This window comes from Zophobas morio, unplaced genomic scaffold, assembly GCF_036711695.1.
Source record: "Zophobas morio isolate AGI-343-1 ecotype UQ-CSIRO unplaced genomic scaffold, CSIRO_AGI_Zmor_V1 ptg000029l, whole genome shotgun sequence".
NCBI classification, from domain to species: domain Eukaryota; kingdom Metazoa; phylum Arthropoda; class Insecta; order Coleoptera; family Tenebrionidae; genus Zophobas; species Zophobas morio.
The window spans coordinates 967,773-994,700 of NW_026972134.1; the positions used below are offsets into that span (position 1 = coordinate 967,773).

General features: G+C 35.7%; 1 protein-coding gene across 8 annotated transcripts in view; it reads left to right on the top strand.

Annotated features, from left to right (window-relative positions):
- The window catches only part of Beta-spec (beta Spectrin), a 34,516-nt gene extending 14,335 nt beyond the window's left edge, over positions 1–20,181 (top strand). Inside the window, exons 1-13 of one of the 8 annotated variants that reach the window (XM_064067102.1) lie at positions 84–384; positions 4,457–4,615; positions 4,881–9,016; positions 9,639–10,038; positions 10,129–11,088; positions 11,642–12,041; positions 12,090–12,306; positions 13,356–13,533; positions 18,308–18,415; positions 18,529–18,663; positions 19,097–19,367; positions 19,423–19,605; positions 19,661–20,181. In XM_064067102.1, the coding sequence (XP_063923172.1) occupies positions 4,486–4,615; positions 4,881–9,016; positions 9,639–10,038; positions 10,129–11,088; positions 11,642–12,041; positions 12,090–12,306; positions 13,356–13,533; positions 18,308–18,415; positions 18,529–18,663; positions 19,097–19,367; positions 19,423–19,605; positions 19,661–19,664 (7,122 nt within the window). In that variant the 5' untranslated portion in view covers positions 84–384; positions 4,457–4,485 and the 3' untranslated portion in view covers positions 19,665–20,181. Of the gene's footprint in view, positions 1–83; positions 385–4,456; positions 4,616–4,742; positions 4,826–4,880; positions 9,017–9,638; positions 10,039–10,128; positions 11,089–11,641; positions 12,042–12,089; positions 12,307–13,355; positions 13,534–13,636; positions 13,685–18,307; positions 18,416–18,528; positions 18,664–19,096; positions 19,368–19,422; positions 19,606–19,660 lie in introns of those variants that run through there. The other 7 variants (XM_064067101.1, XM_064067103.1, XM_064067106.1 and 4 more) reach the window with 7 other exon arrangements.
- Positions 20,182–26,928: the final 6,747 nt, after the last annotated feature.

Genomic DNA, 26,928 nt, shown 5'->3' on the forward strand with positions numbered 1-26,928 from the left:
GCTTCATTCGAGGTCGTCAGCTGCGAATTTTGCGCCGCCAACGGCAGTTTTGCCGCACTACAGATCGAACCAGACGCTGCAGTCTAGCTGGCGAACGGTTCGGCTAGGTCAGGCGTCGAGACGCCAAACACGATTCGCCATCATCTTGTGTCGACATCCTGGTCGTCGAATCATTGATTTATCCAGATTACAAGTTGGTCATTGTAGCTTTTTCAAGTTTTTCAAAAATTACTCGTTTTATATTCATTAAATTTGAGTGTTTCGTGGCGTAAGATGTGAATTTGGTGTTCCGGTCCACTGTGACGATATTTGGTCGGTCGGAGGAATGTTTCGGTTATTGCGGCAATCATAAAATTTTTCTTTTTGTTTCTGTAAGCATGTTAGGTGAGAGCATAAATAGTTTAGTATGGGGGGCAGGGGTTATACTATTAGATTTAAGAAATATTTAGTTTGCAATATTACATCGCCTTTTACTTTCTTTTTTTTTGACATTCTTTGGCAGACCAAATTGCGTAATATTCAACTAGTCAGAAAAGACTTGATGTCATTTATGCCGGTGGGTGCTGTAATGGCCTAAATCAATAATTCTGCCGTTTATTCTGTCAGAAGATTCTCGTTACACAACACAACCTTAGATTTAACAAAAACACAAAACACTTTTGTCTAAAGTTGAATATTGTATTTACTGACACTATTTGAATTTGTTTGAACATGAAAAACAGTTTGCATGACCGCATATAACCACTTTCGTAAGTGTGGAATTATGGAGTGAGTGAATAACTGCATAAGTTTTACAGCTGGATGACATCATTTATGTTGTAATATAATCAGGTTGAAGGTTATATCTTGTGAGTAAGTGATAAGTGATCCGTTCTTGTTTATTTAGTTTAAATAAAAACACATGTGTTTCATGTAATTACATTCTAAATTTCTAAATATGGAACTTTTAAATCAATTCGTTTTTGTTCTTAATTGAACTATTTTGCGTATTGCCGAACTTATTTAATTTGACAAGTGTAAACATTTATTGTACACAGGCTGTTCCAGATAAGAAACTCTATGGCGTAATTTCTTCAGAACGGTTCTGTAAAAGTCATTGTGACATATATTTTTCAACGAATTTTACAATGTTATCGGATCATTTTTGAAATTCCTACTCTAGGTGGCCATGATACCCACGTCAGCAATGCATTTCAAATGACGTAAGCGGTATAAAACATTCGAAAAATTATAAACTTTAATTTTTCTTATGATAATCCTTAAAATAACAGTTTATTACAATACTTCCTTAGCTTAGGCTCGAGAGGTGAAAACGCAGTAAATTTTTAATCAAAATTTATCCGTTTATTCCCTCCCAAAAAAAAAACAATGAGGTCAGCACAAAATTTTTACGAATAATTAAATTTGCTAAAATAACATATTCCGGCACATGCGGATTATGAATGTGTGTTAAGTTTTTACCGTAGGCATTCAGAATTTTGAAAAAAAAAATCAAAATTTGTATAACAATATTTTACAATTTAACTTTAAAATTGCAAGCACGGTAAATCGTTAATGAAAATTTGTCCTTCTCCCCCAGCTAACGACGTCATCTTAAAATTTGGTCGAATAAATGTTATTTAAATTTAATAAAATAACATACACCTGCACTCGTTTATGAATCCGTGTTCAGTTTTTACTCCGGATATCCGGATTTAAATAATTATCAAAATTGTATAACAACATTTTACAATTTAGCGTTGAATGCAGAAAACCGAGTGGTTCGGAATCTCGCAAAAGTGTTAAGGTTATCGTACCATGGTAAATCGTGATGAAATTGTATCTTTCTCTCTCTCCTCAAATGACGCCGTCGCCAATTTTTCTCCGGCTCATCCCATCTAAAGTGTACAATGTGTAATGTATTTTTTACTTTATACAGGTTTATTCACGAGAAGCTCCACATCTAAAAAATTAAATACGTAACCAGAAATACATTTCAAAACCATCTTTGATATTTCACACCATTTAAAAAAATTGGTCGAAGGTTCTTTCGACAGAACTTCCCTAGCCCCTGAAATACAACAAAACAAATCCAGCTTTTCGAAAAATTATAAAATTTGATTATGCGAATTTTATTTTTTTATGAAAACCCTTATAAGTTAAATTAAAGATATGTATGTAACGTTAAAGTGAATGTAAACGTGCTGGGTGTACATTCGAAATAAGTTTTCCCTTAACAAAATTTTGTGATGCCGTCATCAACATTTTTGCAATAGGTGCAGTGTAATGCAAATGATAACAGTATTGGGTTTCCAAATTTTCGGTAAAACGGAGTGAGCCGTTCGATTTAATCAATAAAATAAATTCACTCATTCATTAATTTTTATGAGTCACTCTGTACAAAAAATGTAAAAACTTGTAATGCATTGATAAATCACAAATATAAACACATCCTATTTTGCATATTTTGATATGGTGAATTTATCATTCCTTTCAAGCTTTTTAGAATTGCTTATGCAGGGTGACTCAAAAAAAATTAATGAGTCAATATATTTTATTGATTAAACGAGGAACGGCTCACTCCATTTTCTCAAAAATTTGGAAATTCAACACTGTTATTAGTATTGATATTGCAAAATTTTGTAAAGGAAAAATTCATTTGAAACGTACGCGTAGAATAACTTCTTTAAATTTATTTTAACATAACATAAATATCTTTATTTTTAACTTTTCTTAGGAGTTCTCTTAATAAAATCCCAAAATCAATTTTTATAATTTTTCGAAAAAGTTGGATACGTTTTGTTGTACTTTCGGGGCGAGGAAAGTTCTGTTAAAATAACTTTAGATCAATTTTCTTTTCTAAAAATCTGCATGTCTAGCGTGAAAACTCAACACAGACTCATGCATCACAAGTGCAAGAGTATTTTACTTTATTAAACAAAAAATATTTACTATTGAATATTTTGGAAATGACGTTATCCCATTGGTGGTGGGGATGTTTAACCAAATTTTGGTAAGCGGTTTACCATCTATATGATATTCCTAATACACATACAAAATTTGACAACAATCGGTCTAGTAGTTTCGGAGATTATCTGTCTAAAAAAAATCGATACAGAGAACAGACGGACGGAAACGGGAGACACTTTTTACTTCCCGATCATAAGCTAAAGAAATATTATAATCGAGTTCATCCAGCTCAAAACTGTACATAGTAAATGGGTTTTAAATCCTATAAAATAACATACTCTTACACGTGTAGTTTACAAATCCGTGTTGAGTTTTTTCCAAGACATCCAGAGTTTTGGAAAAAAACCAAAGTTATATAACATTTTCCAATTTAATTTTAAATCCGCAAAACCGAATGCTCTGAAATCTTATAATACATCTACAACGTAAGCGTTGTAAATTTTTAATCAAAATATATTTGTTTGACTTCCGACACCCCCAAATTGATGACGTCATCTTAAAATGTTGCCGAATAAATCCTATCTAAAATGTGCAAAATATGATGAGTCTACATTCATATTTTAGAATTGCTTATGTGACTTAATAGGTGACTCAAACAAAATTAATGAAAGTGTCTCAAATGAGTTTTTCCTTTACAAAATTTTCAACATCCTGGCATGCTAACTGCGTGCGACGTGACAACTCTTTTAAACTTCAGATGTCAAAGTGGTAATAAAAGCCTAAACTACATTCCAATTTTTGGAATGACAGAAAAATGATGTCCGAAATGATTTGTGCGCCGCTGTATGTGTGTACTAAAACGTTGAGACGTCATTACAAAATTTTGTTAAAAACTCACTTGAGATAACACGGTTCTTTACCTGTATGTACTTTAACAGTTCACACATACCTTTATTTTAATTTATAGGGGTTATCACAAAAATTAAAATATTCAAAAATGAAATTTTATATTTCTTCAAAGAAGCGGAAATTGTTGAATTTTACGTCAGGGGCGAGGGAAGGCCTGTCGAAATAACCTTCGACCAATTTTTAATGTATTAAAAATGAATTGTTTCGATAACAAGCTTCCGCTTACGTGTGATTTGAAGGAAAATGAATTCAGATTGCTGCGGTCAAATTTTATTTATTATTTCTAGAGAGGCTTTGTGTTTGTTCTAAATTTAAACTGAAGATTTTCTATAGACAAAAAACGACTTGTAGTTATTCATTATTTACATTTAGCCTACTCTAACTTATTTAAACATTTATAAGCAATTGTTTACTGCGACAAATTAATCATGTTCAAATTAAAAACTCTTGAAAATGTTTCAAGAAAAAATTAAGCTACCCAAAACCAAAATAAAGTGTGTTTTTTTAGTAAAATCAGTTGTACTCCATATTGCAGCATGAGAATTGTTTGTATAGTGCATTAAATATTTTAAAACTAACAAGTGAATCACAAATGTTAAGGTGCCTAAAACTTTTCGGCACGGAACAACCCGAAATTGAATTGAAGTTATTATTTCAGGAAACCAGCTTAGCTGGTAACTTCACAAAATGACCACAGACATCAGTATAGTAAGGTGGGATCCTACCTTACAACAAGAAATCGTAGAAGATTATGAATACGATGGAGGCAATTCATCATCCCGACTTTTCGAAAGATCTCGCATCAAAGCTTTGGCGGGTAAATTTATAATTATATTTTGACTATTGTTTTCTTTTACTCCCATTCCGTTGTATAGCGTTATCTTTATATGTACATATTATCAAACCAAACGTTTCCTGTATCAAATTCAGTGTGGTTTAGTCACTGAACAAGTAGTATTTATTAAAATGGACGCGTCTCTAGAATGGGAGCAAAAGTATTACGAACAAGTGGTTCTTGAGTTACGAGGTGAAATTATTTGTATGTCCTAGTGGTTAAGTTCATTTATTTTTTTAATTTACAGATGAACGAGAAAGTGTCCAGAAAAAGACTTTCCAAAAATGGGTTAACTCTCATCTAGTGCGGGTTAATTCGCGAATTACCGATCTCTACACCGACATGCGAGATGGTAAAAATTTGATTAAACTGCTGGAAGTTTTATCTGGTGAACGTTTACCCCGTCCAACAAAGGGCAAAATGCGTATTCATTGCTTGGAGAATGTCGATAAAGCGTTGCAATTTCTTAGAGAGCAACGTGTTCACTTAGAAAATATGGGATCCCACGATATCGTAGACGGAAATCCTCGTTTATCTCTGGGGTTAATTTGGACCATAATTCTACGCTTCCAAATTCAAGATATCACGATTGAAGAAACAGATAATCAAGAAACGAAATCGGCGAAGGATGCTTTATTGTTGTGGTGTCAGATGAAAACTGCTGGCTATAATAACGTAAATGTACGAAACTTCACCACTTCATGGCGAGACGGTTTAGCATTTAACGCACTTATCCATAAACATCGTCCAGATTTAATACAGTTTGAAAAGTTATCAAAATCCAACCCCATCCATAATCTAAACAATGCATTTAATGTAGCAGAAGACAAGTTAGGTTTAACGAAACTCTTGGACGCTGAAGACGTTTTTGTAGAACAACCCGACGAAAAATCAATTATCACTTACGTCGTTACATACTATCATTATTTCAGTAATAAAAAACAAGAAACAGTACAAGGCAAGCGTATTGGTAAAGTGGTAGGAATCGCTATGGAAAACGATAGAATGATCAAAGAGTACGAATCTTTGACAAGTGATTTACTAGCATGGATCGAAGGAACCATTTCTGCACTCGGAGAAAGACAGTTCGCGAATAGTCTTGTTGGTGTCCAACAACAATTAGGTCAGTTTAATAATTATCGCACAGTTGAAAAACCTCCGAAATTCGTGGAGAAAGGAAACCTGGAGATTCTTCTTTTCACTCTTCAGTCGAAAATGAGAGCAAATAATCAACGTCCGTACACACCGAAAGAAGGTAAAATGATTTCGGATATAAATAAAGCATGGGAACGCCTGGAAAAGGCAGAGCACGAACGAGAGCTCGCCCTGCGTGAGGAATTGATTCGTCAAGAGAAACTCGAACAGTTGGCAGCTCGTTTCAACAGGAAAGCCAGCATGAGGGAAACTTGGCTTAGTGAAAATCAACGGTTGGTTTCTCAGGACAATTTCGGTCACGATTTGACAGCCGTTGAAGCTGCTGCTAAAAAGCATGAAGCTATTGAAACAGACATTCTCGCTTATGAAGAAAGAGTGCAGGCCGTGGTTTCTGTTGCTGGTGAATTAGAAGCCGAAAATTACCACGATATGGAAAGGATCAACGCGAGAAAAGAAAATGTCCTACGTCTTTGGAATTATCTTTTGGAATTGCTTAGAGCACGTAGACACAGATTGGAATTGTCACTGCAACTACAACAAAACTTCCAAGAAATGCTCCACATTCTCGATGCGATGGAGGAATTGAAGGGACGTTTATTGACTGATGATTATGGCAAACATCTTATGGGTGTTGAAGATCTTCTTCAAAAACATAATCTTCTTGAAGCTGATATCAACATACTAGGAGACAGAGTAAAAGCCGTTGCTAATCAATCGCAACGCTTCCTGGATGTAGAAAATGAAGAAGGATATAGACCTTGCGATCCTGCTTTAGTACTGGAAAGAGTCCAACAACTCGAAGATGCCTACGCTGAATTGGTACGCCTGGCCGTGGAGCGTAGATCGCGTCTTGAAGAAAGTCGCAAATTGTGGCAGTTCTACTGGGACATGGCCGATGAAGAAAACTGGATCAAAGAAAAAGAACAGATCGTCTCAGCAGCAGATATTGGACATGATCTTACCACTGTCAATTTACTGCTAAGCAAACACAAAGCATTAGAAAATGAAATTACCGCCCATGAACCACAATTGGACGCTGTCATTGGAGTTGGAGACGAACTAATAAATTCCGGCCACTTTGGTGCCGAAAAAGTGCAAGAGAGATTATCAGAAATACGGGCTGCTTGGAAACATCTTTTAGACTTGGCAGCTTACCGCAGAAAGCGGTTGGAAGATGCTGTTGATTACCATCAGCTATTTGCTGATGCCGACGACGTCGACATCTGGATGTTGGACACCTTAAGATTAGTATCAAGCGAAGATGTCGGTAGAGATGAAGGCAATGCTCAGTCATTACTTAAAAAACACAAAGATGTTACAGAAGAACTTAAAAATTACGCCAACACAATTGAAGCTTTACATCAACAAGCTAAACAGTTAGGACCAGAAGTAGCTGATTCTCCGGAAGTGTCTCAGAGGTTAGCTTCTATTGACAACAGGTATAAAGAACTACTCGAGTTGGCGAAACTAAGAAAACAACGTCTGCTGGATGCGTTGTCACTGTACAAGTTGTTCTCGGAAAGTGATGGTGTTGAACAATGGATTAGCGAGAAAGATCGAATGTTGCAAACTATGATACCAGCACGCGACATCGAAGATGTCGAAATTATGAAACATCGTTATGATGGTTTCGAGAAAGAAATGAACGCGAATGCTTCTAGAGTAGCCGTTGTTAACCAGTTGGCCCGTCAGTTGTTGCACGTTGAGCATCCGAATTCTGAAGAAATTACAGCCAGACAAAATCAGCTCAATCAGAAATGGGCCGAATTGCGCGAAAAAGCCGAAGCGAAACGAGACGAACTCAATTCTGCTCATGGTGTACAAACATTCCACATTGAATGCCGTGAAACCACCACTTGGATTGAAGACAAAATTCGTATTTTGCAAAGTACAGATAGCTTGGAGATGGATTTGACTGGTATTATGACGTTACAGCGACGCCTTTCTGGCATGGAACGTGATCTTGCTGCTATCCAAGCTAAACTGACCTCCCTAGAGAAGGAAGCTTCGAATATTGAAACAGAACATCCGGAAGAAGCAGCCGTCATTCGAGAAAGAATAGTACAAATACAAATTATTTGGGAGCGCTTAACGCAAATGTTGAAAGAACGTGATTCAAAACTGGAAGAAGCTGGAGATCTCCATCGGTTCTTGCGCGATTTGGACCACTTCCAAGCTTGGCTTACCAAGACTCAGACGGATATTGCTTCAGAAGACACTCCAAATTCACTAGCTGAAGCAGAAAATCTGTTATCGCAGCACCAAAGCATTTACGAAGAGATTCATAACTACACGGATGATTATACCAAGATGATGGAATATGGTGAAAAAATCACTGCCGATCCAAGTACTCAAGATGATACTCAATATATGTTCCTAAGAGAAAGACTGAAAGCACTCAAGGATGGATGGGACGAAATTCACCAGATGTGGGAGAATCGCCAGAAATTATTGTCACAGTCTCTAGATTTGCAATACCTTGACAAGGACGCTCGTCAAGCTGAGGTTATCTTGAATCAGCAGGAACATACATTGTCGAAAATCGAAACACCTACCACACTGGAACAGGCCGACAATCAGCTTAAGAAACATGAGTCCTTCCTTACATCTATGGAAGCGAATGACGACAAATTTAACACCGTCATTCAAATTTCTAATCGTTTAATCGACGAAAATCACTTTGCTGCTGACAAAATCGCGAAACGTGCTGACAATATAGAACAACGTAGAACAGCTATTAAAGAAAAGGCCTTAGCTTTAATGGACAGGTTGAGGGATCAGTTAGAACTGCATCAATTCTTACGCGATTGCGAGGAATTGGGAGAATGGATGCAAGAGAAACACATCACTGCCCAAGACGAAACATACCGGTCGGCCAAGACAGTCCATTCGAAATGGACCAGACATCAGGCGTTCGAAGCAGAAATTGCCGCCAACAAAGAACGACTTCATAATCTTCAAAAAACCGGCGAAGAACTGGCAAAAGAAAAACCTGAATTTGCGGATGTTATTAAACCAAAACTCGAGGAATTGGCTGATCAGTTCGACGTTTTAGAGCAGACTACTAAAGAAAAAGGCGAACGCCTGTTTGACGCTAACCGCGAAGTACTCATTCATCAGACCTGCGACGATATCGACTCGTGGATGAACGATCTCGAAAAACAAATCGAAAGCGACGACACGGGGTCGGATTTGGCTTCAGTCAACATTCTTATGCAGAAACAACAGGTAACAAATTTTGTTAATACACATTTTTAGGTTATACAAGTGGGTCTTGTTCATTATTAGTAGTTGTCAAGTAGCTGTGCAAAATGGCGTTTATTCATTGTCAATTCAATTTTGGGAAAATTATTTCGTATTAATTTTAAATTAGTGTCTTAGGCTATAAAATTTATTTAGTTGATATTTGCCGTGGGGAAGAGAACGAAAGAAACATTACTAGGCTGGGAAATTCCACCGTTCTACCATCTTTTTAGAGAAATTTTCTCGTTTCTAATGTAATCTTCATAACATGACTATTTTTAATAATAAAGGTAAAAGAATTGTCACATAATTAAACTGACGATAAATTAATGTTATTTTGCATAATTTTGCAACCATTATTCTTGAGTTTTAGAGTTTTATTATTTCATACTTACGCAATAATTAAATATAGATCGGGACTAAAAGTCCTTTTGAAAGTGTCTTTTAATTATTTGAAACTTTCTTTACAAATTTGTTGTATGAAGGGAGAAAATATTTTCGGTTATTCAAACCCATATGTAAACCTATGTAAACACATTAAAACATGTAAACTAATAATGCCAACCTATAGGTAAATTTCAAAATGTAATTAACTTTTATTTTGTAGATGATTGAAACGCAAATGGCAGTGAAAGCTCGCCAAGTAGACGAATTAGAAAAACAAACCAAAGTTCTGGAAACCACTGCTCCCGCACCGAAATTGGAAGAAATCAAGGTTAAAAAAATACAAGTAGAACAACGCTTCGAGCAACTCAAACAACCCTTACTGGAAAGACAGCGTGTGTTGGAAAAGAAAAAGGAAGCGTTGCAGTTTAGAAGAGATGTGGAAGATGAGTTGTTGTGGATTGCCGAGAAAATGCCCCAAGCATCTTCTACCGAATACGGCAATAGTCTCTTCCAAGTTCATATGTTGGAGAAGAAAAATCAGTCGTTGAGAACCGAAATTGAAAATCACGAACCAAGAATTAATACAGTGTGCAATAACGGACAAAAATTGATTGACGAAGGTATATATTTAATTGTCTTATAAGTTTAGCACTTGACAATTGATTTATTTAAATTGGTGTTGTTTTTATGGTGCATTTGTTTGCTCTTAGGTCACGAAGATTCAACCGAATTTAGTCGACTAATTGGAGAACTCCATCAAGCTTGGCAAGAACTAAAAGACGCCGTTGAAAAACGCAGAGAAAATTTGTTGCGTAATGAACGCGCACAGCAATATCTATTTGACGCGAATGAAGCCGAGAGCTGGATGAGTGAACAGGAACTCTATATGATGGTAGAAGATCGCGGCAAAGATGAGACATCTGCTCGAAACTTCATGAAAAAACACGAAAGTCTCGAAGCCGCGGTCGAAGATTACGCTGACACGATCCGCGCTCTGGGTGAAACCGTACGAGCTCTAGCGGCCGAAGGACATCCTCTAGCGGAACAAGTAGCCGTTAAACAGTCACAGCTCGACAAACTGTATGCGGGTCTCAAAGATCTGGCAGGTGAAAGACGAGGTAAACTTGACGAAGCCCTTAAACTTTTCCTCTTACACCGCGATGTCGAGGACTTGGAACAGTGGATAGCTGATAGAGAAGTGGTAGCTTCATCACATGAACTAGGACAAGATTACGATCATGTGACCTTGTTGTGGGAAAGATTTAAGGAGTTTGCTCGCGATACCGAATCAATCGGTAGAGAACGAGTTGCGGCTGTTACCGATATTGCCGACCGTTTAATAGAAGCTGGACACTCTGATTCGGCAACTATTGCAGAATGGAAGGACGGATTGAACGAAGCATGGCAGGATCTACTGGAATTGATCGAAACTCGCACTCAAATGCTTGCAGCATCACGGGAATTGCACAAGTTCTTCCACGATTGCAAGGACGTCTTGGGGAGGATTCTTGAAAAGCAGGTGTCCATGTCTGATGAATTGGGGCGCGATGCAGGTTCTGTTTCAGCACTCCAAAGGAAACATCAAAATTTCTTACAAGATCTGCAGACTCTACAAACTCAAGTACAACAAATACAGGAAGAATCTGCAAAATTACAGGCCAGTTATGCAGGTAGTTTCGTTTTGATTCTATAGTGAATAGAAATCCGAAATTTGAGCTTTGAAGTTATTTAAGAAAAAGTATAATTTTTAGAGATACATGACAAAAAAACGTTGCAAGTTTAACATGGATTTTTTCCTACTTCTAAAGTAAAAAATATATATTTTGATATTGTAAAGTGTAGTTTTACAGCGTTCTGCAGAATTTCAGAAACGCCGTTTTTTTACACTGTAGTTCGATTTTGAAACGCAATATCCTAATTAAATTATACATTGATAGTTATTTCATTAGTAGATTGTTTCGTAATCAGTGCAGAGTCGTCTTGGACCCCAAACAGCACAGTAACTCATCCCGATTTGATCATTCCCACCTTTCCAGTGGCGTGGAGAATTTTGACATTACATAATAATGTAATTTATTTTTGATGTGCCTCAAATTCGAACCAACTTAGCAGAAAAAAACGGCGTTCTATGCGCTTTTTGGAACAGAACAAAAGTACTGAGTGTCTTATACCATTAACTTTATCAATTTTTTCACTCAAATTCTATTTTCTGTTTTAATTCAGGAGACAAAGCTAAGGAAATCACCAATAGGGAGCACGAAGTAATCGCAGCTTGGGCGTCATTACAAGCTGTGTGTGATCAAAGGCGAACGAAATTAGCTGACACTGGAGACCTCTTCAAATTCTTCAATTTAGTGAGAACCCTTATGCAGTGGATGGATGACGTGATCAGACAAATGAATACCAGTGAGAAACCTAGAGATGTTAGTGGCGTGGAATTGTTAATGAATAATCACCAAAGCCTAAAAGCCGAAATAGATGCTAGAGAAGATAATTTTACCGCTTGCATTTCACTTGGAAAGGAATTGCTTAGTCGCAATCATTATGCTAGTGCAGAAATCAAAGATAAACTAGTTACTTTAAGTAACCACAGGAATTCAGTTTTGCAACGATGGGAGGAAAGGTATTGTTTTATCAATTTCATATATAAAGTTTAATTCGACACTTTCAGATGGGAAAATCTGCAATTAATACTTGAAGTTTATCAATTTGCGAGAGATGCCGCAGTAGCTGAAGCGTGGTTGATTGCCCAAGAACCATATCTAATGAGTACAGAATTAGGACATACCATTGATGACGTTGAAAATCTTATCAAAAAACATGAAGCCTTTGAAAAATCTGCGGCAGCACAAGAAGAACGATTTAGTGCTTTGGAACGTTTGACTACGGTATTGTTATTATTTTATTTAATGTGTTATAGCTTCACAGTTGTTTTTAAAATTAATTTTTTGCTCGTATTTGTAGTTAGAGAAGGGTGGTGGTGGCCTATGTCGGTCGTCGACCTTGCATGAATGTCCTACTATATGTGATTTTTCTTTATCCATACCTGATTTTCAAAATGCGAAACCTGCACCTTTTCGTAACTTATCGCAGCGATACGTGTCTGAATCAATCAGAGCAATTGTTTGTGATGTTGACCGCTTTTATAATCCAAAAATTTTTTATCGAAGACGTTTTACATTAGACGGTGTTACTAAATATGCTAAAATAAGTAAGCTACGTAAAAATGTCACTTTCCTCCATGGAAATACAGACAACCCTTCACCAGGTTTGAATAAACGCAAAGTATTTTATAAGCGATCAGTTTCAATGTTTGAATCTGGAACTATTGACATTTACTTTCGGGATAATCAAAATAATACTTACGATGCATGTGATGATAAATACATAGTACAAGATTTCATAGATGCCGAGAAATATGCTAGTTATATGGAAACGGGTAAAACATATTTTTTAAAAAAACGTGTATCACAACATCCACTGCATAATGCGAATAAGGGAGCAAGTTTCAAAAATATTTATAGAAAATCTTTTCCGTTCATTTCATCCACTAATAATGAAGCGGTAAGTTTTCATTTACCACATTTCTTGCATGAATAGTGCTAATCAGTGGCGGATATAATTTCGGGGACCTTATTGGCAATTTATGCCAGGGACCCGTAATTTATTGCTTATTAACGTTTTTACTCTCCATGATTTTGTGTATATTTGCTTTAACAACATATGAGGCAGGTACTTCGAACTAAAGGATCATGTAGGGCAAATGCTACCTTACTCGTCCATTAATTCCGTCATTGGTGCTTCTGCTTTTTTGCACTTGTATTTATTTAATTCGAATATTCAGTTCAAGTACTCTTTTTAGTATGTATTGTTCAGCTTGAAATAGCTCTATGCAACTTATGTATTTCATGTGTATAAGTACTATTTTCGCCTTCAGTTTGAATTAAGAGAAATTAAACGACGACAAGAAGCAGCTGAAGCCCAAGAACGTGCAAGACGTGAACAAGAGGAAGCTGAACGACAAGCAGCTTTAGCAGCAGCTCAGCCTAAACAACCTGAAGCTGTTCCTGTTGATCGACCTGATTCTGGAACGCCAGCAGCGGAAGAACGACCAGGTACACATTTTTAATTATTTTCCACGGCATTTGCAATAAAGGGACGCATCTTAATTGCCATCAATATCGAATAGAACTAAATTGTCTTTATCACTTCACGCAGCAGGAAGCGGTCAGAGAGCTTCTTTAAAAGCTAGCTCACCAGGTGAAGGTAAAAATCTTTGTAATTATTACAGTGATGCTATTGGTGCCTATCTACACATAAATGTTATTAATAAGCACTGGTTTCTATTGCTTTGTTTCTATGCACAAGGGTACATTAATATTTCAGTACTGTTAAAACTGCACAAAAACGATTTAATATGGATGGATGTTTGAATGACGTTTAATAACGATGCGTGAATGTCTTTAATTATTGGCATGTAAAAATATAATACATTTCAGGTCTTTACGTTCTCTTCTCTGTTTCATTTTGAAGGTTTCTACTAATGAGGTAGGAGTTATATATTAACAGTTGTAGCTTGCGCTAGTAATTATTTAATGCTTTCATTTTTTTCGTTCTCTCTTTTTGAGAATAATGCTTGGTTTCTTGGAATAGTTATATTTTGTAGGTTTTATAGCCTATATATTTTATATAAAATGTTTTACCCTGCCCTGTTTGCCCTTTACCCAATACCTCATGAAACACGTAATAATATTTAGTGCAGAAAGGGAATTTTCGGCGTATGAGTGGTGTGTTTCTATTCCTTTATAATAATTTAGATAAATGATCTAAATTAATAATTAATTATTTAATTTACAAAATAAAAATTATATTGCAAACCCCGATAACTTTTCTAAACAACTATACTTTATAGCAGGCAAGCCCAATCTGTGTAAGAACATTTCAAATTATCCACAAATATAAAATTGGCTCCGAAATTAAAGTCTGAACTTCTTGAAAACAAAAATCATTTCGAGAAAATGAAAGTTCAAAATGCATTTCGTGTCACCCAGCATGCTTTAAGTTGTGCGTGCACTGAAATTTACTGGAATTGAACATGGTAGATGATAAATATGTACGATTAGTTGACAACTGAAATCTACGGAAAATACATTCCAATGGTTAAAGTGATTAACACTGAAATCTCCCGTTTTGGCTCTTAGTAAACTTAACATTGAAAAATACAACGAAACTAAAATTTCTAAAAATGATGATTCATTTATTAAAAATAAGTTTCAAAACGCTGGCAGATGCTTAAAGATGATTGTTGCTGAAAATTCACAGGTAAAACATGAAGAAACTGAATTACGAAATACTATTAAACAAACTTAAAATTTACAGTGCAGAAGTCCAATGCGATATTCGAAAGCATATAAAATATAAAAATTATTGCAGTAAAAGTGTTGCAGTATTCATAATATGTTATTATTATTTGAGTTTCTGACCAATTAATAAATATTGTTATTCCTGTCAATGATTGACCAATATTTCCACTTTCATAAAAAAATACTGAGTAAAGTATATCATTATTAGTATAGACGTTTCCAGTGTGAGGGAGCTGAATGTACCACTGCATATTATTATACATGATGTTTTTTTAATATCATATAAAATAATCCTTTGAACATGCATTTGAGCCAAACCAAACTCCACTGTTGGTATTTGGCTCTAAATTCTCTGTAATTGCTGTAAATAGTAGATGTGATAGATCACTAGTTTTCTTGAATTTTAACTCTTCACATTGCTCCGTCTTCTAAATTTTTGTTTTATTACCATTTTAGTTTTTGTTCTTCGAATTAAACACGTAAGGAACATTTTATGTACTATTCTCATATAAATTGCAATTTAAAATCTACTGCTTGCCTTCTGTGACATTTTTATCTTTCATTATTATTGTCAAAATAAAAAGTTGGTGGTGTTTGAATAAAAAATCAAGTGATGCTCGACATTGAGTCCGCATGCCCCAACTTTTATCTAAATTATTATAAAGGAACTTTACTTTTGATTATTCGCTAAAAATTCATCAAAAACATCTATTTTATTTATATTTATTAATATGTGATTAATATTATCAAAAAGTCTGAAAACCATTTACTAATTCAAAAAGTACAGTTCTCCTCACATAAATCTCGTATAACCTAAATTTAACGTTGTCACATTTTCAAAAATTGTTTATTACCGTTATAACTTACAACTAACAAAGAACGTTTGATGCAACACACATTTGAACATAAATTATTTATTATTTAATTGCGCCACCGTTTGACCCAATTATAGCCCTCAATCTTCGCGGCACAGACAGAACAAGATTTTCGATAATGTGTATTAATAATCATGCCGGAAAATAAACTCGTTTTGTGGAAATATTTGTTGCACTGATGATGTTACATTTTCCAAAATGTTTACATAATTCCCTGCTTTGAACATTCATCTATCCTCCAACACATTCCAGCGTTACGGATACTTATCCAACCCCGTACGTTTACTGAAAATTTACCTTGCCTATTATTATGGTGTAAATATCTGTCTTCAAATCTCTTATTTCTAGGTCAATAAACATGAACGGTTTCATTGTTTACAGACTAATTTTTTTGCATTATCATATTATCCAAAAATTAAAAAACCGCTGAACCAGCAACATAGTACGAAAACTCAACCGACAATATTGTGTAGGGCACGGTGGTGTGTAGGGAGATTTTTGGAATCAAGATGTGCTGTCAAAAAAAAAAACAAAACGTTGTGATGCGTAAGATACAACAATAATTTCGTTGACTTATTTATTCATACGTACTCTTAAATTCGTATTCGCATATTTCACATGTACTTACTATATCAGGAGATTTTGTTCTCATTATGTGTAAAATTAAGCACTCCACGTGAATTTATTATTAATTTGTCAATAAATAATAGTGCTATACATTATATTAACGTAATATTATTGAAGAAAACAGTTTCAGTTTCTAAAAAAATATTAATGAATATCGTTTTCTGTATTTTTTGTAGTGATATTTTTAAGGACCTACCTCTTCCGTAATTTGGTTCTTTTAGGGTGAAAGAAATATTACGAATCTATTTTTCAAACTATTCCTGCTCAAATGTTTTCCTCTTTTTTTTACAATTTACAATTACATAGTTGACGTTCATTATTCTCAATAGATGCTTGTTTGCTTTTTGCTCTTCTGACGGAGCCTGTAGGCTTTTAGCACTTGATTTTTAACATTTGGTGTAACATTTTGCATATAAGTTGTTTATTCAATATATTTTTTCAAATGCGTTGTTATTCCTTCATCAATATTAATTAAATAATAATTTACCTACTGTTAATTATGAAATTATTTTATGATGCGGATGTATTAAACGAAATGTTAATTTTATGTATTTAAATTGTATTGTGCAAGAAATCGATCATTTCTCGTAACAAATTCGTAAGATGGATTCATAATAGATTTGTCAAATGAGAGTTCTTTTGGTTTGTAATGAAAATATATTTGTTACTTCTTTTAAAAATAGTTTGAATAAAGTGACGTGTAGAACACAAGTTGTTTTCTACTCTATGCTCAATTTAAAAAAAACTTGCAAAATTCAGCTATTTTTTATGACCTTGGTGAGCAATTTTGTCTATCTTTAACATTTTTATAAAATTTCCCGAAATATTGAAAGCCAATGTGAATAATAATGAGTTTCACGTTTTATGTATAATAATGCTCAGAATTCATCAATGCAAAAGTATTGATTTTTATTACAAACAAACAAGTTTGTGCGAGAGCATTACTACTAATAAATTCGAATTGAGAAAAATATTTCTTAAATTGTGCCGAAATTAAATTGTTTTTTAATATATATTATAAATTTGTTACTCACTGTTAAGTAAACGTAAATCACTATTTTATAATGTGCGTTGAGATGTTTGATCGAAAAGGTTGGAATAAGAACGGAGGGAGTTCCAATGGAACCGTTTTGGGACAAAATCAAACACCGTTTACGATGGGTTTGTCGGTTGTGCTCCCGTGCGAGCAGGTTAGAAAACCGTAACGTTTTACCGATACTGCATAGGTGTACATGCCAGTTATTTTGTTCCATCACGTACTGTGTGTTGTGGCTTTTTAAAATAAACATGATAAGCTGCAAACTTTGTAGAGCTGTAAACTTTCATGGGATGGAAGTAAACAATCTTGGAAAGACCCTTAGTTTTTATAACTTTCAGTTGGTTTCATCGCCATATTCCGCCACTGCTTAGCGGTACTTTCCAACCTAAGGGCGTGGTTAACTCGAGTGCATAGTCCCGCAAACGGTGTTTAGATTCAGATGCCACAAATTTCACCGTATTATTCCTTCGTTCTTATTCCACCCTCCTCGTATTTGACGTTCTTAAAGTAGAGACCGCCAAATAGTGAACATCAACTCTCTGTTTGTTGAAAGTCACCAAATAGCTGTTCATTAACATCCCTGATCTCTCTGATTGTTTGTGTGGAGGGAACAAATATTCTGTGAATCAGATGTGCATGAACACATTTATAGGTTATAATGGTCAACTGTTTGGGGCTTCCACTAAGCACTTGGACTTGTGGAAACAGAAAGTCAATCTTCAGTATTTGGCGAACTGTACTTTAGTAAAGTACGGTGAAATGATGCTCTACAAAATTTGTTTTGCATTATTGCTGGTGTAAACGCGGATTAAAACATGACTACCTAAATCGGATTTAAGTCAGGGTTTAGGTCAATGCATTACAACCCTGATAGAAAAATGTATGTAAATAAAAAAATAACCATTTTTTTAAACAGCTTATTCTTTGTAACACCGTCAACTTGCATGGTATTAATTGTTTAATGCATGAGCATGTTATTATGTAGTGCATGGACAACAAGTACAACCACGACACAGTCAATCCGGCGACAGTGCCGCAGTTGTTCAGCGGCCACAATCCACACCCATTCAATCCTCGCCACGATCACAAACCCGTAAGTATGTTTCGTTTTATCGTCGAGAGGTTATTCGAAAACAGCAGTTATTTTTATTTGGAGCATGTTTATCATTTGTGGGGTTGTTTTGCTTTATTTGTCATTTTTCTAAGTATCGAGAGCCGAAGAAAAGGCGAAACGTAAGGACCGCTCTCGAAGCAAGTCCCCCTTCCGTAGTTTCCGATGGAAGAAGGGATCTTCTAAGACTTCTGGAGCAGTTAGTGATGACGAAGCTGCAGGAACATCAGGTACTGTAGATAAAGTTGGTATTTTGTGCAGTTTTATGTCGAAGCAAGATTCATGTGCCTTGGGAAAGGTGGTGGTTCATTTGTCAAAGCAATAGAAAACTCATCAAAAAAGTATGTGCAGTTTGTGTAGTGTGCTTTATTTATGTAAGGTAGTAAAGGAATTAAAATAGTAAATTCCGTTAACTTTAATATAAAGAACGTACGTACGTTAAATATTCACTCATTGTACAGTGAATGAGTGAAGTGTAGATTCTTCACTACTTATTTATTCGTTAATTTTGTCACTTAATTAATGTGGAGAATAAGAGTTGGTTGTAAGTACGTACTCTAAAACAGGATAATTAACACTATAAGATGTACTGTTTACCTAATAATTAACTTAAAAAATGTCTGTCATGTCTCTTTATGTTTTACAAATTTTTGATGTGTGTAGAACGCGGCAGTCCAGGTGATGAAGAAGTCTTTGAAGGTATTTTAACTCGCAAACACGAATGGGAAAATACAACCACCAAAGCTTCGGTCAGATCATGGGATAAACTATATACCGTCTTGCACGGCTCTCAGCTTGCATTCTACAAAGACAGCAAAGTCGCACGGGCCACGCCCGATCAGACCTTCAAGAATGAAACTCCTCTATCCGTGCACAAAGCCGTTGCTTCTGTAGCCCAAGATTATAAGAAGAAAAAGCACGTTTTCAGGCTAAAGTATAATGTTTAATATGAGATAAAAATTGCCTGTTTTGATCACATTCTTTTCTAGATTGGAAAGTGGTGCTGAATTTTTGTTCCAAGCGCATAACGATGCCGAGATGAACACCTGGATTTCTCGCATCAACTCTCAAGCAGATGCAGATTCTTCTGGTCCTTCGCGTTCGCAGACATTGCCTGCGTCTGCACAAAAGGAGGATTCAAAACGTCGCAGCTTTTTTACTCTTAAGAAGAAGTGAGGAGCGATGTTAAGTGGTTGTCGAATAATATTTATATGTGTTTTGTTGCAGCTAAATTATGCTATCTGTACGCTTTACCTGATTCTGACTGGATCGTTCAGTCTTCGCCCTTTGACCTTTTCTTTTTTATAAATATATATATTTCATTCATGTAGTTTGCACATTCTAGTAATATTTTAATGTATAGTAATATATTATGTGATTAAAAAACTGTTGACTGGAGCACAAGAATATTGCCTTCAGTAAAGCCCAATGTTTATTCTATTATTTATTAAATAAAATTAAGATACCTAACTTTTCCTATACAGAAAAGTTAATTTCAAAATCCTTTACCTAATCTATACATATTCTAACAATTGTCCGTACTGACGTTTTCGCTGCTTTACGTTTGTATCCCTGTTATTCTGTTGCAATATTGTCTTTTTTAAAGCTTTGCTTAGCAAGGTGAGGTGACGAGTCATTTTTATTACATATATTCATTTTGTAATGATTTGTAGAGTTATGTCTATTTTACATATAAAAATGTGTGCTTTTAAAAATGGAGTTACAATAAATAAATATTGTTTTTAGTATAGTTATTTTTTATTTTAAGACAGCCAACGCTGCGAATGTTTATTTTCATTGGCGGATTTCAATAGATAAAAAGCGGCCACGTGAGGGTAGGTTCGTTAGCTTTTTGGTTCACGGTATCACCTATCCTATAAAAAACCATAAGTTAACGTACGTTAATTTTTCTTTTGCTTCTGAACAACAGTGAATGGGAATTTTGCATAGATAACATTAGATTTGTGTGGTCAGTCCAACACTACTCGTAACGTGATTATGTTTTCAGAATTTCAGGGCAGCAGGGATGAACTGCTTTTGAGAAATCAAAATTCATGTACATGTATATGTACCTACATGTTATCGTTAATTGAACTGTTGGATATTTTTTAATAAGCTCTCGGATGTCAAGGTCCCTTTGATATGCATGCATCCACCTATCTAAGGGCGGCGCCAAACAGTTGGACATTCGGCGAGTGACGAGTAAATGCTCGCCAAATCTCGAGTAGCCAAGGTGCTCTTCGTAGTGTTTGTGAAATCGCAGCTCCCAACTCAAATCTGTTGCACCACAATAATAGACCTACTATATGTAAATAAAAAGATATGAATGAGATAATTCTCCGAATGAAAATGAGACACAATGATTTTGCGCGCGCAAATGGGTCGTGATTGGGTACCTGATTGGGACCAATGACAATAAGAAACCCAACTTGACAGCAATAACACTTCTGCACTTTCATTCACAAGATTTTTGCACCTTGCACCATTGTACTTATACAGGGGCGGATCCAGGGGGGGGGCAATGGGTGCAATTGCCCCCCCCTGACACACGACCCAGGTACTTTATTTTTACCAACTTCAAAATTTTGAAATTGCATTTCATTTTGTAAATACAGTACAACCTCTATAATCCGAATTCACTATTATTCGAACATCCAGTAATCCGAACAGAGGCTATTTGAAGTCAATGCTTCTTTAATCCGAACAAAAACTCTGCAATCCGAACTGAACTTGGAAACACGCACCTACTTGCAAAAATGACGCAAGGTCTTTCTGCATATTTTGTATGGAATATTTTGAAATTTTTAAAAATTGCGATATTTCAGTGCACTGAAAATAACTAATTCTGGAAAAAAAGTTGAAGTTATCGATGAAATGAGGCCCGAATCTACAAGAAAAAGTGTTTAGTTAAATTTCGAAAATCGTCGAAAATGGGTCGAAAATTGCATAATGGAGGTAATATACCATGGAAAATTTCATTTTTGAAAAATTCATCTAAAAATTCTGACAAAATTCTGGGTATAGATCTCGGCGTGTTGACTCCAATCGGATAGCGTGTTTATGGTCACGGAGTAATATTTTTTTCGAATGTATCAATTATCCATTGTTGCTTAAGAATTCTTTAATTTTGTTTAATAAAATTAAGGTTTATTTATTGAAGTTTGTTTTCAACTGTGTATGAAGTTGTTGTTCAATTCCCTTTCAGATTTTCGGGAAAATCGCTGATCCGAACAAATCGTTAATTCGAACACACCTTTTTGCCAATTAATTCGGATTATCGAGGTTCTACTGTACACTGTACGTGTAACGAAAACAACCAAATGTCACCCATGCAGGGGCGGCTCATGACTTGAAAAGTTGATGAGGCACAATACGCTCCAAAATATAAATAAATCAAGATTACTTAAATATTTTCTACTTAGTCAAATAAACAAATTTGTAAACTCATTTAACTGTCCACCAAGAACCAACGTGAAGGTGTAAGGAACTCTTGTAAGGAAAGGATGGGAATGACAGGACAAAAGGAAAGGGAAACGTGGTCAGAAAAAACTAATATAACTTAAAAAAAAAAACAAAATTAAAATAAACTTTAAAGAAAACATATCGAAAAAAATCAAATACAACATAAAATAAACCTATTTGGTTTATAACAAAAAACAAAACGAAAAACATATAAAACATAAATACTCTGGATTTATTTTAAACTTTTTTATAGATCAATAATTAACGATTTACTCAAATCAGGAACTGGCCGTTTTAATTCCTTAACTACATACAATTTATCATCATACGTGAAAGTAGAAAAAACAGAACTGCTATTGTCATTTAACGTTAGTAGAGAAAAATTCCGATTTACTCGTAATCTTAAATAACGATTACCGAAATCAAATTATGACAAGCACAAAGCACTAACGCGACACACACAAACGTAGGCACTCTTAAGACAAAATTCTGTTACCGAAATTTTGAATCAATTTATACACACACAGATTTGTGACAAAACAATCAACGGCCTAATTTTGAATACTTCTGCAAATGCAGACTGCATTGTAATCGCACGTTCTCCGCGCGCAAATATTGTTGTCCAAGCACGGAAATGAGGCTAGCCTCAATTTTGTCTTTTTTCAACTCATACCGCTTATGAGTGTATTGCAGGTTGCTTGCCTATTAACGATATGATTTCTATATCCGCTGCAGAGGCAAGCTCCGAGTTTGCCTCATTCGCGTCACAAAATACATGTTGTGTCGAGTGTTTCAGCGCGCTGTTTAATTAAGGGAGCAACGAGTACCTACTGAGATAAAAATAAGAATATAATTTTCCATATTTATTTTTAAAATTTTAGAAAAAAGACACAAATTATTGGCCGAAATGTGTCGTTAAAAAATAGTAAAAATCCTAATAAGGCGTAAAATTCATTGGTGAGGCACTGCCTCACCTGCCTCATAGGACAAGCCGCCCCTGACGTCATCTCAAAATTTTGCTGACCAAGTCAATTTATTTTACAATCATCCTCATACAATATGTTTATTCGGTAATGTGTGTACGATGTTAGTAGTATTTGTGTGTGCACTGACTTCTGAACTACCTGTACCTGTATTGCATATGCATCTTCAGTCAGATTGCGAATTATTAGTGCATGACGTTCTAGATAAACGATTCAAGATAAACACAAACACGTACTTGGCGAAGCGATTGACGTTCTAAATTGGCGAATGCGCTCGGAAAATCAGGATTTGGAACCTTCTTAACAACGTTCGTCATACAATTCTGCATTATTTCCCGCGAAAATATGTATTTATTACGTTTCATGAATAAATATACATTGGATTCGAGTTGTTTGTTGTTTTTTAGCTAAATAAAGTAACCCATAAATCAATAATTCGCATACGGTCGAATTTGTGGTGAACAAAAAAAATGTCAGACTTATCAGTATTGATTGGTTTGTCCGATAATAGGATCGAAATTTGATCATTACTGTGAAATTATGGGTAATTTTGTTTGTGTTCGACGTCAATACTGACTTTTTGTTTTCTATTTTGTTATATCTTGTATTAATGATGTCACATATTCATCTATCTCAAACCTACTAGTACGAAAAAACGGATCTATTTGGTGCCTCATCATACATCAACAGATAGAGGTGGACAGAGACTCCTTAAAATTAACAAACATGATTTTTTACAAACTAGAGACGAAAATATTTAAAAAGAATAAAATTTTATATTGCGAAGTAAATTACGAAGTGATCAATTAATTTAACAATGTTTAAACAAACTGAATTGTTTTTAATAACTTCATGTTTGTAGGAAAACGGTTGTTGGTTTAATTATGACATTTATGACATATTTATCACATTTAAATAGTATAATGCTTCAGTTACAAAAGCCCCTCTTGCTCCACGTTGGCCACCAACGAGCGATTTCCACGAATTTTATGCAACTTTGCTGGCTCTAAATATTTGAATTTTTTGAGCTGGATCGTTGATGCTCAGCAAGAACCACGGGAAGATCTGGAGCGCGTCTTGCCAGTAAAGAATAGGGCTAGGATTTGTTAATGAGGGATAGAACGTTATACAGTACACTACAATAGAAATACAATATACAATACAGGTGCATCTAGATGCGATACAGCTACAATACAGGGTACCTACAGTACAGATATAGATACGCTATAGATTGTGATAACCCAAACTTCCTGCCTTGAAATTGACCTTGAAAAAGTTTGAAAGGCCCGCGAAAAATTCAAAAATTCAAGTTTGGCCTTGGCTGTGATCGTCTAACAAATGGGAACCTACGTTGTGTGTTTTTTTTTTGTTTTTGAAAAATGGCGGGAAGACGTTCTTTCATACAATTGCATACAGTGCGTGTGAGTTGAGAGCGCAAGAAATTATAGACAAAATTTAGGGAGGGCCACAATGGGACCCTTCCTTAGGAGGAAAAGAAACCAATAATTAAACTTTTTTTAAAACTAATGTTAAGTTAGATACTAATGTCAGGTCAGATTAATGTCAGTTTTTGCTGTATCTGTACCTTTTGTACCAATGTTTTTAATTTTTTTATTTAAAATTGGTTCAATAAAAATTATTATTATTATTATTATTATTATTAAGAGCGAAAGGGACTCAGCGTGCCCTTCTGGTGACTCCGCAGGGCCAAGGCGTCATCAATCTTCATTCCCAAAAACCCCTTAGGGTTTTATTCACCGAAATATTACATTTCAAACACCTTAAGATATATAAAAGAAAAACACTCGCGAATTGACAGACATACACATATGAAAACCGAACAAACACAAAACCTACACATATGTAAAATGGATGGCAGTACCCGAATCGTTATGCGAGTGTGGCGATCGAACAAAATATATCAATTTCATTTTCGAGCACAACAAAATACCCAGAGGGGGCGTCGTAGCAGATCCGTAGTTGGGTCTCGACTATTGGTCCAAATTGACAGCGTTACAAACCCACGATCGCCCCCTGACGCTATACAAACCCGCGGACTTGTGCAGGTGACGCGATCAATCCCGTCAGCTTGAGGAGTCGCGCGCCCTACGTACAAATTACAACCTAACAAGTGTTAAAGTTTCAACAAAGAGCAATAAACAACATTTAAATTCGCCATACACTCTTACGAAAATTCAAACAACAAATAATTCTTAATTGAGATTAAAGTTGGACATCAGATAATTTACATGATAGAAACATTCATCAACAAAATGTAAATACATGATTAAAACTTAGCAAAGATTTATAAAACAAAGATCTGGTGTGAAATAAACTTGTGCAAATAAGATATTACGTGAGGTTAAAACTTCAGAGCATGGAAATTTACGTTTAATTCAAATTATACAACAAAGAAAATTACTGAGGCTGAAATTGTGAGATAAAGACATTGCATGAGGTGAAACATTGCAAAGTTAACAAATTTACATGAGTTTAATAATAATCATTCGTGTCCAGTTAAGTTACTGGTTAAAATTCAAAACGTGAAATTATTCAGCTATATTGTGGGCCATATACGTTTCCCCAAACAAACACAAAAACAAAAAACATGGCAGACAATCTGCAGGTACAAAATGGCGTCGGACGAATGCGTCGTTCCAAAAAATAGGCGTCGAAAATATGCGATGGAAAAATGCGATGAATCCTGTGGCGTTGTGTAACAGTGGGACTAAATGAAAGCAATAAAATGCACGTCCCCCATGACCCACAATGTTGTTAATTTGTTCAATAGACTCAACAGTTAAAACATGTGCTCGGTAAAAAATGAAACAAAATGGACGTTTGCAAAATGGCCACTGTCTGAACAAAGAACGGTGAAAATAACAACTCGTTTGCCGCCATCCAAAATACAGATTCACAAATATAGGTAAATGAAGCATGGCCCGAACTAAAAATCACTTCCTGTAAAGTCCTACTACGACGGATTTTAAATGAAAAATAAAAAAACGAGATTAGTGGAAAAAAGCGCACGCGTCGATGAGTCACGAGGTCGCCCGAATCTTCCACGTGTTTCCCAGAGCGTGTGGGCCCCCATACGTCAGAGACGCCGTTGGGAACTTCAAACACACCGCGAACAGTACCCAGTCAAAAACATGTGGTCAAAACATACCTCTCCAAAGATTCGAAGATTTCGTCACGGCTTACCGCCAAAAGGAACACAAAACCCTCGTCGTGAGAACGATGAGAAGACTGGAACACCCTATGGCACAAGGGGGCTGCTAGGTTTTCCAATGGAACGGACTCAACACTGGAAGAGGAAAAAAACAACAGCAAAGGCACAGAATCATACAGTTAAAAGTGCAACCTGTTGTTCGAAGCGGTCAAAAGGAAGTGCCGCGCTTTCACAAGGAATCATGTCACTTCCGCTTTCCGCGCATGTCCCTCTTTCTTGGTGTGGTTCGTTGCCAACCTCCTCTTCTTACCAACCGTTTCTTGAAATTTAAAAATTCGAATTGGATCCTTACAAGATACAGATGCAGATACACTACAGATACAGATACAATACAGTTGCATAGTTAGTACCTCCTAAGTACATACAGTACCGGAAGAAATCTCTAACACCAAGAATTGAGACCCACTTTAAGAAAAGCGATACCTGAATGTTGCAAAATGAATACCCAAGCAAGCACATCAATGGAATTCGGATGAAAACTATAGGATCGCAGTACTCCCACGCCCAAGGGAAGAAGGCATCCGCATAAATCCAAGGTCGACTGACCTCGTCCTCATAGAATGATGCGACCCAGCGTCTAAGGGCCAACAGACAGAACCCCCCCCCCCCCCCCGGCCAAGAGCGTCTGACGACATGGAGAATTCAGACTCGGAACCAAAGGATGCACTGTTGCAAAATTAATACCCAAGCAGGCACACCATGAAAACCCACAAAGCATTTACACTGGAGCTAAATTAGCAGGCCCCACTGTTGCGAAGTTAAGTTAGTAACGCATACAATGCATACAATATACAGTGCAATATGCTTCAATTATAAAA